General features: G+C 37.0%; 1 protein-coding gene across 3 annotated transcripts in view; it reads left to right on the top strand.

Moving 5' to 3' along the window:
* Cfap54 (cilia and flagella associated protein 54) overlaps positions 1-15,689 on the top strand; it is a 293,504-nt gene that overhangs the window by 69,918 nt on the left and 207,897 nt on the right. For all 3 annotated transcript variants that reach the window (XR_007347741.1, XM_048803590.1, XM_048803601.1), the window contains 3 exons: positions 1,095-1,242; positions 3,019-3,174; positions 12,990-13,112. Coding sequence is in view for 2 of the 3 variants with exons in the window: in XM_048803590.1 (XP_048659547.1) it covers positions 1,095-1,242; positions 3,019-3,174; positions 12,990-13,112 (427 nt within the window). In the remaining variant the exon portion in view is untranslated. The remainder of the gene's footprint in view (positions 1-1,094; positions 1,243-3,018; positions 3,175-12,989; positions 13,113-15,689) is intronic.

The raw sequence follows: 15,689 nt of genomic DNA, 5'->3' as shown, positions 1-15,689 counted from the left end.
GAAGTGCTAATGTGCCATGAATTTGTAGTGAAGCCCAGCTCTTTAATGATTAAGGGCCTGTTTGATTCATCTTTATACCCCAAGGCCCAGAAAAGTGTCTTGTATATCGTAGGCTTTCAGAGAATGAAAGAATGAGCAAAATTTAAAAAAAAAGTGAATAAATAATTGACTTGTGGAAGGGATAGAAAAAGTGGGCAGTGACACCTCTGCGAGTGACAGCAGGCAAATTGATTATTGGATGAAATCAAGGGGTAGCTGAACTTAAGGTGCTAGAAAGGTCACTCTTGAAAAGACTGCACATAGTCTGAGCTGGAGAAAGAAGGAAATGGAGCCAGGAAGAGATAGGTGGGACCAATTGCACTGACAAGTTTCTGAATTTCATCATGAGGATGATGAGATGGTTTAGTTTGAGTTGCAAGGACAAGGGAACTGAAGTTCTCTAGGCAAAGTCAAGTTCTAGAGTTCAACATGGTGGGGATCATCTTCATGTATGAATTAACTAATGTTGGATCCCTTCCTATTTTGAGGGGATGGGAGTATAGAGAGTAGATGGACCCAAAGCTTAAGAGAGGAGCTTTGTTACTAACAAATCCTAAGGTTGATAGAAGAATACTAAAAACAAAGAAGGAAAACTGCAGATTTTCACTGCTTTACCAGTGGTTGGCACTGTTGACTGTAATTTAGAAAAGAGAATTAGATATAAACTCAGACTTATTAAGATTCTCTGTCTTTAACCATAACTGAGTTTGCTATCAATGATCCTGTTTTCTAACCTTACCTACAGTAATTGTGTTATACTGATAGAAAAGAACTGTATATATTAAAAAAAATCAGAAAACTTTGCTACTAGTCATTTTTATGTATCTGTGGTGTAATATTTCCACAGCTTAATTCTCTTAGTTGTGAACTTGTTGTTAAGGGTAGTTTTTAATTTTAATTTAAGCAGCTGTAGAAGAATAGCTACTCCATGCATATTTGTTGCTGTTAGGATCACTGTGTTGATATAGAGAACAAATGAATCTAAAAAAGCAAGTTCTTGTGCTAAATAGATCATTTTATATTTCTACCTGTAACGTCATTTATTTCTTCTGCAGATTATATTTAGATATTTTGGCAGAGACTTCTTCAATCCTTTTATACCTTTTTCTTAGAAATATCTTTGTCACAAGTGACATTAAAATTAAAGAAGAAAATCTTTTCTGTGATAATATCAAAGGCAATGAGGTTTTCCCTGCTCAGCAAGTAAGTGAGTTAAAGTGACTAAAGTGGGATTGTATATCCTGTCTTGTGAATGGAATGAGACTCCATTGTATGGGTGTGTCACTTTAATCTGATTTTTCCACATAAATTTTTATGGACCCGAGTTTATGTTTTTTTCTCTTCTTTTCAGTTTATCATGTTTGTTTTCCTCTGTGTACAAAAGTAGTTTGTATTTCAGAATTCAAAACAGTATAATGTGTAAAGTGAAACCCAGTGTAATTCTACCACTTCTAAGAATACTATGATTTCATTTCATGTGATTTCTTGAATTTTTAAAAATATGCATGGATAAACCTATTATTTACAAAAATAGGATTTGATCAACTTGCTGTTCTGCTACTTTCTTTTCAAATACTTTTTATAATAAAACTTGGACATAGTTTCATGCTGTTATATATCAATGCCATATTCTCTTTAATTATAATATTGCATTCCTTTTGCAGAGGCAGGATTTCAACTTATCTCCTATGATAGATTTTTCAGGGGTGTTATGATCATTGCTCTACATACATCTGCAACCCTGTAATGCTCTTACTTTTACTAATGATCCTACATTAATTTTTAAAATTCTAGCCTGAAGTTGTCTCTGTTCTGTCCCTTTTTAAAATTTATTATTTTTTTTTAGATGTCGATAGACCTTTATTTTATTCATTTATTTATATACAGTGCTGAGGATCAAACCCAGTGCCTCACATGTGCTAGGCAAGTACTCTACAACTGAGCCACAACCCCAGCCCTCCCTTTTCTTTAAACCAACCTTAACTATAGATGTTTTTGCCATCTGGGTTGTTTATTTTTTCAGGTTTTTTTTTTTTTTTTTTTGTGTGTGTACCTATCTATTCCTCTTCTAATTAGTTACCTAGTAAACTGTTCCATGGAGTGTGTGCTTGTTTCTGGTGATGTGAGAGTTAAAAAAAAAAAAACATGACCTTTTGCTGAAGACAAGTTCACTATCCTGTAGAGTCCAGTTACTCACAACCATTAACCTGTTCCTAACACATTGCTTTCTGTTTCTTCTTTCATCATATCCAGTCTGAAAATAAAGAGAATTTTACAGTGCTTCAGTGAATTCCAGAATGATAAACCACCATTCTAGCAAAAACTAGTTGTATGGAAATTTTGGGCTACCAATCATACAGCTTCCTTTGTACATAATGTTTTATGTATATGCAGGAAAATAATGAAATCTTTCCCCAGGAAAGGAAAGGAGAAGAAAGGATTCCTATTCTTTTTAAGTTACAATAATCTTAAAATGCTAATTGCATAGTTTACTATCATTTTAATTTAAGTAGCAAAAGCATAAGTAGCAGAAGTATAATGAAGATTAGTTTGCTTTACTAAAAATTTACCATTTTCTCACAAATCAAAAAGGGAAATTGAAATCTGTTTATCAAGTTGGGACAATGTTATAGAGATGTAATATTTTCATTATTATTTGTTATAATTTATGGTTTTGAAAGCTATATTTTTTTCTAATATTAAAATATAGCCAAGATTTTATCGCACCAATACAAAATGTTTAGTTCCTTTTTGTTATTAGTGGTACTTGTATTGTTTTACAAAAAAATTCTGAAGTTTGAGATAAGATTGTATTATTTACATGTAGTGTTCTTGGAGAATTAGAATTGTTTCTGAATTTAGATTTTCTTCATGTTACTGGTTATAAGCCACAAGGATCACATTTCCTACCCTTCCTCTTTAAGAAAATAGTTAAGCACTTCATGCTCAGTTTGAGTAACAAAGCTCTTTTCTTTACAGGTTGCTAGACTGACTGAATGTGAGAGAATATTAGTGGCATTGGAACTTAGCATCTTTTTGAATGATTCCAGTTATGTCCTTCAAGCTGTGACTCAGTGTTATGGCCTCCTTGCTCCTATAATATATCACAATATTGTTTTGGTACCTGTTGTACAGGTAAGGGTATCCTCCCAACCCTGTATAAGGATAATTTTATAAAGGCAACTCATTTTGGAAAAGAAAAGCAGTGTGTCTCCTATAAGTACAAATAGGTCAAGAAAAAGTATTATAAAATTTCAGCAGTTAACTGAAAAACATTTTAATAAATTATGTCTGGGCAAACATAAATAGGGACATAACATGTGTTTCTCTGAAAATATTCAGCTTTGCTATCTGTAGTTAAATATTGGCAATACACTTTTCTTAGTTTTTAAAGTTATTTCAATTTTCATGTTCTTATAATTTTAGAAACAATAGTATATATCCAAAGCATGTTAAAACCATCATCAAAGGGAAAATATTGTGAATAACCTAAGAAGCATATGTGGTAATGGAGGAGGACAAAGGATTGATGAGATCTAGCAGAGGGAATTATGTTAGTTGAATGTGCTTCTGAGCAAATAACCATCAACCTAGTGGCTTAAAAAGACATCCGCATACTCTCTCATTGTTTCTGTGGGCAGGGAGATTGAATACAGTTTAGCTGGGCTTTATGTTTCTGATCTCATCAGTCTGAAACAAAGGTGTTGGCTGGACCTATGATTTTATCTAAAGCTGGAAGTTCTTTTTGCAAGTTTACTGGTTAAGTTGGCATTCCTATTCAATGGGAAGAGAATGGACGTTTTAATAAATGGCAATGAAACATCTGAATATTCATTTGAATGAAAATGGAGTTTGACCTCTATTTATGCTTTTAAGCATAAATTTAGACTTTTAAGAAAGTCTAGATGTATTAAAGACCTATATGTAAAATAAAGCAAAAATACTCAGGGGAAAAAAATCCCAAGAGGCGACCATGTGCAGTTTAGGGTTTGGGGGGTGGAGGGCCTTTCTAACTGAATTTCTAGAAACAACAAGAAACGTGTGACAAAAGGGACCATAAAAAGATTGTAGAAAACCTATAGATTTGGAAAACAGATCTCCAAAGCCGATTAAGGGTAACTGACAAATACCTAATCAAAAATTGGGCATATGATATGACTAGGCAGTTCTTTTTTTTTTTTTTTGTGGGCACTGATTGTTTTATTCATGATCAAAAATAGTATCAAGGGAAAGCAGCCCTAGACAAATGGTATGAAATCTCCTAAATTATGGTGCTTAAGTGCTATATTTACACTAGTCATTTTGGATATAGGATACAGTTATATTAGTTAAGTTATAGGTTCCAGCTACTATCAGAGAGAGACCCACAACAGCAGTGGCTTAAATCTGATGGAGGTTCCAGTGTGAGCAGCAGAGGGCTGATAGGGTAGCCCCTTTGGGTCAGGAACTCCTATTCCTTCTCTCGTGCAGTCAGATCCTTTGAGCTCTATGTCTTCATAAAAGACTGTCTTTGCAAGGGTTCCAGGAGGTGATGCACACAGAGTGCCTCGTACACAGTGGGAGTTCAATTTCTGCTCCTTACATGGACTTGGAGTCATGTTGACTTTATTGTCAATTTTGTCAAGTTATTTATGATTAAGTCAATGCATCAGAAAACCATTCTGCTCTTCTCTTGAACCTTAGAGTCTCTCTTTTTCTTTCTCTCTCTTCTGCTGGAACTCTTCTGTTTCTGCTTTATGTCTCACATCTGTTTTGAGGAAGTAATTGATGGGAAAGTGTGGCCCCTGGGGAATAGGGTAGCTAAGAGAGGGAATTCCCTTGATGAATACACAGAGTGAGGTCTCTGTGGATTTCAACTTAAGAGAGTTCTCCCCAAGCCCTCTTCCTTGCCATAAATACCCAAAAGATGTATTTTAACTTGAATCTCCAAAACACTGGAAAGGGTTCCTGCTGTAGCCCAAGGTCCACAAAGCACAGGATTTTCTAATTCTACACTTTCAGGAAATTGTGTATATTTTCTGTGGATTGACAATTGTGCCTCACTTAAAATTATCCCGTGACCCAGCCTGGAACAATTACCAAGCTTTCTTTTCAATCTGCTAGGGCTATGGCAGGTAACCGACCTGGGTTAGTGGTTAGGAGTTTGGGCTTATTTGGGTGTGCCTGATGACCTGAGGGTGGCACCAGCTTTATAGCTCTCTGGATTAGGCCCAACCCTAGGGAATGTATTTCTTTCTTTCTTTTTTTTTTTATTATATTATTCACTTTCATCTTTACAGGTTTCTTTTTTATTTTTTTTTATTTTTTATTGTTGGCTGTTCAAAACATTACATAGTTCTTGATATATCATATTTCACACTTTGATTCAAGTGGGTTATGAGCTCCCATTTTTACCCCATATACAGATTGCAGAATCACATCAGTTACACATCCATTGATTTACATATTGCCATACTAGTGTCTGTTGTGTTCTGCTGCCTTTCCTATCCTCTACTATCCCCCCTCCCCTCCCCTCCCCTCCCCTCTTCTCTCTCTGCCCCCTCTACTGTCATTCATTTGTCCCCCTTGTATTATTTTTCCCTTTCCCCTCACTTCCTCTTGTATGTACTTTTGTATAACCCTGAGGGTCTCCTTCCATTTCCATGCAATTTCCCTTCTCTCTCCCTTTCCCTCCCACCTCTCATCCCTGTTTAATGTTAATCTTCTTCTCATGCTCTTCGTCCCTACTCTGTTCTTAGTTACTCTCCTTATATCAAAGAAGACATTTGGCATTTGTTTTTTAGGGATTGGCTAGCTTCACTTAGCATAATCTGCTCTAATGCCATCCATTTCCCTGTAAATTCTATGATTTTGTCATTTTTTAATGCAGAGTAATACTCCATTGTGTATAAATGCCACATTTTTTTTATCCATTCGTCTATTGAAGGGCATCTAGGTTGGTTCCACAGTCTTGCTATTGTGAATTGTGCTGCTATGAACATCGATGTAGCAGTGTCCCTGTAGCATGCTCTTTTTAGGTCTTTAGGGAATAGACCAAGAAGGGGAATAGCTGGGTCAAATGGTGGCTCCATTCCCAGCTTTCCAAGAAATCTCCATACTGCTTTCCAAATTGGCTGCACCAATTTGCAGTCCCACCAGCAATGTACAAGTGTACCCTTTTCCCCACATCCTCGCCAGCACTTGTTGTTGTTTGACTTCATAATGGCTGCCAATCTTACTGGAGTGAGATGGTATCTTAGGGTGGTTTTGATTTGCATTTCTCTGACAGCTAGAGATGGTGAGCATTTTTTCATGTACTTGTTGATTGACTGTATGTCCTCCTCTGAGAAGTGTCTGTTCAGGTCCTTGGCCCATTTGTTGATTGGGTTGTTTGTTCTCTTATTGTCTAATTTTTTGAGTTCTTTGTATACTCTGGATATTAGGGCTCTATCTGAAGTGTGAGGAGTAAAGATTTGTTCCCAGGGTGTAGGCTCCCTATTTACCTCTCTTATTGTTTCTTTTGCTGAGAAAAAACTTTTTAGTTTGAGTAAGTCCCATTTGTTGATTCTAGTTATTAACTTTTGTGCTATGGGTGTCCTATTGAGGAATTTGGAGCCCGACCCCACAGTATGTAGATCGTAGCCAACTTTTTCTTCTATCAGACGGCGTGTCTCTGATTTGATATCAAGCTCCTTGATCCATTTTGAATTAACTTTTGTGCATGGCGAGAGAAAGGGATTCAGTTTCATTTTGTTGCATATGGATTTCCAGTTTTCCCAGCACCATTTGTTGAAGATGCTATCCTTCCTCCATTGCATGCTTTTAGCCCCTTTATCAAATATAAGATAGTTGTAGTTTTGTGGATTGGTTTCTGTGTCCTCTATTCTGTACCATTGGTCCACCCGCCTGTTTTGGTACCAGTACCATGCTGTTTTTGTTACTATTGCTCTGTAGTATAGTTTGAAGTCTGGTATCGCTATACCGCCTGATTCACACTTCCTGCTTAGCATTGTTTTTGCTATTCTGGGTCTTTTATTTTTCCATATGAATTTCATGATTGCTTTCTCTATTTCTACAAGAAATGCCGTTGGGATTTTGATTGGCATTGCATTAAACCTATAGAGAACTTTTGGTAATATCGCCATTTTGATGATGTTAGTTCTGCCTATCCATGAACAGGGTATATTTTTCCATCTTCTAAGATCTTCTTCTATTTCTCTCTTTAGGGTTCTGTAGTTTTCATTGTATAAGTCTTTCACCTCTTTTGTTAGGTTGATTCCCAAGTATTTTATTTTTTTTGAAGATATTGTGAATGGAGTGGTTGTCCTCATTTCCATTTCAGAGGATTTGTCGCTGATATACAGGAATGCCTTTGATTTATGCGTGTTGATTTTATATCCTGCCACTTTGCTGAATTCATTTATTAGCTCTAATAGTTTCTTTGTAGACCCTTTTGGGTCTGCTAGGTATAGAATCATGTCATCTGCAAATAGTGATAATTTAAGTTCTTCTTTTCCTATTTTGATGCCTTTAATTTCTTTCGTCTGTCTAATTGCTCTGGCCAGTGTTTCGAGAACTATGTTGAACAGAAGTGGAGAGAGAGGGCATCCCTGTCTTGTTCCAGATTTTAGAGGGAATGCCTTCAGTTTTTCTCCATTCAGAATGATGCTAGCCTGAGGCTTAGCATAGATTGCTTTTACAATATTGAGGTATGTTCCTGTTATCCCTAGTTTTTCTAGAGTTTTGAACATAAAGGGATGCTGTACTTTGTCGAATGCTTTTTCCGCATCTATCGAGATGATCATATGGTTCTTATTTTTAAGTCTATTGATGTGGTGAATAACATTTATTGATTTCCGTATATTGAACCAGCCTTGCATCCCAGGGATGAATCCTACTTGATCATGGTGCACAATTTTTTTGATATGTTTTTGTATCCGATTCGCCAGAATTTTATTGAGGATTTTTGCATCTAGGTTCATTAGAGATATTGGTCTGTAGTTTTCTTTCTTTGAAGTGTCTTTGTCTGGTTTAGGTATCAGGGTGATGTTGGCCTCGTAGAATGAATTTGGAAGTTCTCCCTCTTTTTCTATTTCCTGAAGTAGCTTGAAAAGTATTGGTATTAGTTCCTCTTTAAAGGTTTTGTAAAACTCTGCTGTATACCCATCCGGTCCTGGGCTTTTCTTAGTTGGTAGTCTTTTGATGGTTTCTTCTATTTCCTCAATTGATATTGGTCTGTTTAGGTTGTCTATATCCTCCTGACTCAATCTGGGCAGATCATATGACTTAAGAAATTTATCTATGCCTTCACTATCTTCTAATTTATTGGAGTATAAGGATTCAAAATAGTTTTTGATTATCTTCTGTATTTCTGAAGTGTCTGTTGTGATATTGCCTTTTTCATCCCGTATGCTAGTAATTTGAGTTCTCTCTCTTCTTCTCTTCGCTAGCATGGCTAAGGGTCTGTCGATTTTGTTTATTTTTTCAAAGAACCAACTTTTAGTTTTGTCAATTTTTTCAATTGTTTCTTTTGTTTCGATTTCATTAATTTCAGCTCTGATTTTAATTATTTCTTGCCTTCTACTTCTTTTGCTGTTGTTTTGCTCTTCTTTTTCTAGGATTTTGAGATGAAGTATGAGATCATTTATTTGTTGGTTTTTTCTTTTTTTAAGGAATGAACTCCAAGCAATGAATTTTCCTCTTAGAACTGCTTTCAATGTGTCCCATAGATTCCGATATGTTGTGTCTGTGTTTTCATTTATCTCTAAGAATTTTTTAATTTCCTCCTTGATGTCTTCTATAACCCATTGATCATTCAGTAACCTATTGTTCATTCTCCAAGTGATGTATGCTTTTTCCTTCCTTCTTTTATCGTTGATTTTCAGTTTCATTCCATTATGATCAGATAAGATGCATGGTATTATCTCTACTCCTTTATATTGTCTAAGAGTTGCCCTGTGACATAATATATGATCTATTTTTGAGAAGGATCCATGTGCTGCTGAGAAAAAAGTGTAACTGCTTGATGTTGGGTGGTATATTCTATATATGTCAATTAAGTCTAGGTTATTAATTGTGTTATTGAGTTCTATAGTTTCCTTATTCAACTTTTGTTTGGAAGATCTGTCCAGTGGCGAGAGAGGTGTGTTGAAGTCTCCCATGATTATTGTATGGTGGTCTATTAGACTCTTGAACTTGAGAAGAGTTTGTTTGATGAACATAGCTGCACCATTGTTTGGGGCATATATATTTATGATTGTTATGTCTTGTTGGTGTATGGTTCCCTTAAGCAGTATGTAGTGTCCCTCTTTATCCCTTTTGATTAACTTTGGCTTGAAATCTATTTTATTTGATATGAGTATGGACACTCCTGCTTGTTTCCGAAGTCCATATGAGTGATATGATTTTTCCCAACCTTTCACCTTCAGCCTATGTATGTCTTTTCCTATCAAATGCGTCTCCTGTAGGCAGCATATTGTTGGGTCTTGTTTTGTGATCCATTCTACTAGCCTGTGTCTCTTAATTGGTGAGTTTAAGCCATTAACATTTAGGGTTATTATTGAGATATGGGTTGTTCTTCCAGCCATATTTGTTTATTTATGTTACTAAACATGGTTTGTTTTCCTCTTTGATTATTTTTCCCCCCTTTACTGTCCTACCTCCCACTGTTGGTTTTCATTGTTATTTTCCATTTCCTCTTCCTGTAATGTTTTGCCGAGGATGTTTTGAAGAGATGGTTTTCTAGCTGCAAATTCTTTAAACTTTTGTTTATCGTGGAAGGTTTTAATTTCATCTTCCATCCTGAAGCTTAATTTCGCTGGATACACAATTCTTGGTTGGAACCCATTTTCTTTCAGTGTTTGAAATATGTTATTCCAGGATCTTCTAGCTTTCAGAGTCTGTGTTGAAAGATCAGCTGTTATCCTGATTGGCTTACCCCTAAATGTGATCTGCTTCCTTTCTCTTGTAGCTTTTAAAATTCTCTCCTTATTCTGTATGTTGGGCATCTTCATTATAATGTGTCTAGGTGTGGGTCTCTTATGATTTTGCACATTCGGCGTCCTGTAGGCTTCTAGGATTTGGGATTCTGTCTCATTCTTCAAGTCTGGGAAGTTTTCTCGTATTATTTCATTGAATAGATTGCTCATTCCTTTGGTTTGAAACTCTGTCCCTTCCTGTATCCCAATGACTCTTAAATTTGGTCTCTTGATGTTATCCCATATTTCTTGGATGTTCTGCTCATGGTTTCTTAACAGTCTTGCTGAGCTGTCTATGTTCTTTTCAAGTTGAAATACTTTATCTTCATTGTCTGATGTTCTATCTTCTAAGTGTTCTACTCTGCTGGTAGTATTCTCAATTGAGTTTTTAAGTTGGTTTATTGCTTCCTGCATTTCTAGGATTTCTGTTTGTTTGTTTTTTATAACCTCTATCTCCCTGTATAGTTGATCTTTTGCTTCTTGGATTTGTTTATGTAATTCATTGTTGAAGTGATCTTTCATTGTCTGATTTTGCTGTCTGATGTCTTCCTTGAGACTCCAGATCATCTGAAGCATGTATATCCTGAATTCTTTATCTGACATTCCATCTGCTGCAGCTATTACCTCTTCTAACGTTGAGTTGACCTGCATTGCTTGTGGTCCTTTCTTTCCTTGTCTCTTCATACTGTTCGCGTTCCTTTCTACTTGGTGAAACTGTTGTGCTATTGAATTTTCCCCCTATATATTTATATTGGTCTTGTATAGTTGCAAAGTCTCCCTCGCAGGCGCGGGCGGCGGCTCTGCCCCACCTCCAATTGGGGCAATGTGCCTACCACGCCGGCAGGCCGCTGGGCCTGCTCTGCCGGTCGGTAGCAGGTCCGCCTACCTTGCAGGCGTGGGCGGCGGCTCTGTCCCTCTGCGAGCCACTAGGCTTGTTCTGTCGGTGGTCGCAGTTCTGCCTACTTTGCAGGCACAGGCAGTGGCACTGCCCCTCTGCAGGCCTCTGGGGCTGTTCTGCCAGTGGGTCGCAGGTCCGCCTACCTTGCAGGCGCGGGGGGGGGGGCGGCTCTACCCTTCCTCAGGCCACTGGGCCTGTTCTGTCTATCGGTTGCAGGTCTGGCCTGTTCTGATGGTGGTCACAGTTCCGTCTACCTTGCAGGCGCGGGGGGAGGGGGCGGATCTGCCTCTCAGCAGGCCGCTGCTCCTCTTCTGCCGGTGGGTCGCAGGCCCGCCTACCTTGCAGGAGTGATTGGAAGCTCTGTCCCGCCACGGGCCACTGGGCCTTTTCTAACTAGGCAGTTCTTAAGAGAGCAAATCCAAGTGGCTGGGAAACATGAAAAGAAGCTCAAACTGTGAATATTCATAGTAGTGCATATTAAATTAACAATATAATAAGATCTGTAACTCCTACTGGTGAAAATATATGATAAAGGCATTCTCATTCATTGATGAGGGAAATGTGAGTTATTATAAGCTTTTGGATTTTGATAAAGCAACTTTAATTTTAATTAAATTAAATCAATTTTAAACAAAATTAAAAACAAATATACCTGACTGTAATTCTTCTACTTAGTAATTTATCTCATAGAAAAAAAATTTTAATAAAATAAAAAATACATTTATCTGACAAAGCAATATTATCATATGTTATTTATCCCCCAGGATAAAATTCCTAGTTGGCAAATTGCTCTGCCTTGCTCCACCCCTTGTGCCTGGATCCACATGATCTACCTACTGGGGACACAGTGGTCATTGATTAGAGTATGCACTGTGTCCTGGAGGGTGGTGCTTCATCCTCTGTGGGCATTGCCTCAAATCTGGTGCTCATGAAGTTGCTACTTAGAGTTGGTACCTAAATATTTGCTGGGGTGTTCTTAGTCATGGCAAAAAAAAAAAAAAAAAAGGTACAAGGACAAGTGACAAGTGCCAGATATTAAACATCAGCTATAAAAGTATTTAGTGTGAGATTCTGGGAAAGGGCTGAATAAATGAAGTGATGCACGTTAGCAGCAACGCCTAAGCATTGTCCCTGGAGACTTGGAGTGACTGTTCACAGGACAGACTTGGAGGAGACATGCAGAGTTCAGAAAAGTGTGCATAAATCCCATTTTGTAAAACAATAACAATCTTCCGAGTATGATGATGTGTGAGTGTATATATGTATATTATTATTATTATTATATATAATAATTATAGAAGCGGTGGGGGAAACCACAAGGGTGTTAGCATGATTTGGGGATATGGAGTGGTGCATGGTGGCAGAGGGTGATCATGGAGAGTAGGAATTTAAAAAGTTAAAAATACTTGCCATTGGAATAGTAGCTGAAAGCAATTAATATGCTTCAAAAGAACTAGTACCCATGTATTAATTTGTCCTTTGGAATAATCTAAATGATGAATAGATGGCAGCTATCTCAGCTCTACTTTTCTGATGCTAATATTGTTCAGAAGTGTGTAGCACTATTGAAAGCTAAACTTAATCATCTAGCTCTTGATCAAATTCAAGATTGTATAATATGAAACAAGGAGAATAGGAAGTAAACATCAATATCAATTGATTTTGGGAGGGGGCATGAATGGTTTTAATTCTCAAGAAAACTGCATTTCAAGCTCCTGGAATCACTGTATAATATTTAATATACCACATAATCCTCTATATGGTTTTTTTTAAGGTCCTCCGAAGCCTGAATGTGATCATTAGTTTCTTACATACACATGACACTCAGCCTTTACCTTCTATAATACTTGTCAAAATATGCTTTGTTTTATAGTTACTTGCATGCCTATTCTGTACTCCCCACTATGTTTCAAGTTATTTTAGGTAATTGACTCATCTGAAAATTGAATATATACACATTCTTTTATGCATAATAAATAGTAAATAATTATTGGTAACAAAATTTTATGGCTTAAGACTCATGATTTGAATATGAAATTGTATAATGGGTAAGGATGATATTTTAACACAAAAATCATTGTGCTTATGTTTTTTAGATCTTGATAAAGTGCTTAGTGGTTTTGCAAGGAGTTCTGAATGTTGTCCACTTGAAGAAAAATATTTCGAGTTTTGAAAGTATACAGCACATGATAGCTTGTTGTATCTTCTATGTAACAAAGGTATTTATCTCATTCTTTGTCTAGTGTTACAGAATTTAGGACCAGTAATGATTTAGAAAGTCAAACTACTTTTAATCACAATAATTAGAACACTTAAAAATAGCACCGCCAAAGCATTTTTAGATCAAAAGCAAATGTAATGTCTAAATATTGTAAAAGGGTTATCTGTTGTTGAACTTTTTGGCAAAATTGTGGCACTTCACAAACAAAAACTTGATGTTACTGAAATAGCTTTCATATATTTTTAGGTGATAAATATAGTCACATAGAATATGTTTCAAAACCCTAAAGCATTAATTACATACTTATTTTACTGCAGTCAGCCTGCACATCATCTTCTCAGCTTGTGATCTCAGAGGCACCTGCAGGCAGACCTGTGGCATCTGAGCCCAGGAGTTGGGTTAGGGCATTGGGACTCAGAAGTTATCTGGAGATTTAGTAGCATGGGTTTGATTAAAGGATTAATCAGTAAATGAGGGGTATGATAATGTCATGAAGTAGACCGGAAGGAAAGGCAGAGTAGGTAGAGTCTAAGGATGATTATGGGATTGATGTGCAGCACCCTGACCTGAAAAGAGGCGAAATCAGTCTGTGTCAAGGAAGAGGTATCTATCTATCTATCTATCTATCTATCTATCTATCTATTCTATCTATCTGGAGATCTGTCTGGAGATCTAAGCAGGAGAAAAGATGCAGGCAAAAGTGTGGTCATAATATAAGCTCATATTTCGTCTTTATTTCATTCCTTCATGTCACAAATGTATGACATATGCCCAAAGAATTAGAGGAGAGCCTCATAATAGCTCATTTATTCTCATAAAGAGAATAAATCATAGATGATACCAGATTTTTAGCTTGCATAATGAATGGTTGGTGGTGACACAGAACAGGGAGACAGAAAGATCACTAAGGACGGAACACCTAGGAAATGAGACTTAGATATGCATTAAGCCAGAATTACAAACTCAAATGCCTATTGAGACCATGTGGATATAAAAAAAAATTGTGATTTTGTTTAATGTAAGGCTAGATTTGTTGGGTTCTAAGTCAGACTTACCTGTAGGCATTAAAATTCGTTAAAACAAAGGCTGGGGCTGTAGCTCAGTGGCAGAGCACTTGCCTATCATGTGTGAGGAATGTATTGGGTTTGATCCTCAGTACCACATTAAAAAATAAATTAAATAAAGACATGCTGTCCATCTACAACTATATAAATTTTTTTTAAAAAATTGTTAAAACCAAATAAAAAACAACAAACCAAAGCTATCTCACAGAGCTTATAATTTAGTGGGGGAGGCAGAAAACACATACACATATAAAATATAATTCCATGAAGCTTTAAAATAGAAAAGCAGTTAAGGGAGAGACGTTTATGGGGCTGGGCGACTTTAGATGTGACGACCCTACATAAGAGGAAGGGTAGAACTAAAACAGAGGACAGAGAAACAGCTTTGTAGGCAGAGGGCAGGAAGAATTATGTGAGCAAATATACACGGAGACTCAAGGCCAATTTTAGCCTATAAATAATAGTAGTCTAAATGGGGTAGACCAATGGTGGAGCATTGATTTCCAACCTGTTGACCTGAGAGCTTTTGAAAGAAGCTTGTACATCCATAGGTGTGCCTAGCACTCATTGTACACAGAATTAATATATTCTCACATATACATTTTGCCTTTTTTTTGCAAAAATGTGTGAAAATAGTTGAAATAGTTAACTATTTTTATTGTAGCTTTCAGTTAATGAGAGGAGTTACTAGAGAAGAGTTAACTGTAGCTTAATTTTTAGAGAAAGCTGTTTATTTATTTTTATGTAAAGAAATGGAGGAGTTCTGATAGATGGCAGCTTAAGCACAGATCCCTGACTTCTTTTGAATTTCTTTTTCAGGACATTAGAGCAGCCTGAGTGGGCCCCCCTTGGTGAAGCCTGGGGGCTGTCTTAGGCGAGGTTATCTAGGGAAGGGCATTTTATAGGACCTCATTTGCCTTGGAAACAAGAAAGAACCAAGAGACCAGAGGCAGGGAGGTAGATTTCTTTATCCTCATTGTTTGACTCAAAGACCATCATCATTGTGTGATCCCTTAAAGCCTTACTGACAGAATCCAATGGATATCCTCAAAGAAGAGCATCCACATCTGCCTGCTCATCTTATGTGGTGTCCATAGGACCTTTCTGATTTGTTAAGAGATTTGGAAGAATACTACAGAGGTGGGCTGATTTGGTACAACACTTTAGGAAGTTTGCCTTTATGGAGGTCTGGCAACAGACAGGCTTCTACACTCTGCCTCAGCAAAGAAGTCATTATTTGCTGGCTGTTCATGGCCTGACTTCAAGAGCAGAAAATAATATTCCTTCCCTTGTCCACCAGTTTACCACTGGAGAGATCTCCATGACCTGGTCTCTGCAAATACTAAGAGGATGTAGCCATTAGCAGGGAGAGAAAAGTAATAATTCATTGAAGGGGACTTAGTACCTTGATGGAGGAAGAACAAGCCAAACTTCCAAATGATTGTGTTATTTACTCTTAACCATGTTGGAAAAAGATTAGAGATGACTTGGTGCTGGGGCGGGGGGGGGGG

Source organism: Marmota marmota, unplaced genomic scaffold, assembly GCF_001458135.2.
Source record: "Marmota marmota marmota unplaced genomic scaffold, marMar, whole genome shotgun sequence".
Classification (NCBI taxonomy): Eukaryota; Metazoa; Chordata; class Mammalia; order Rodentia; family Sciuridae; genus Marmota; species Marmota marmota.
Note: the sequence above shows the minus strand (reverse complement) of the source record. Positions and strands in the feature narration are given on the sequence as shown.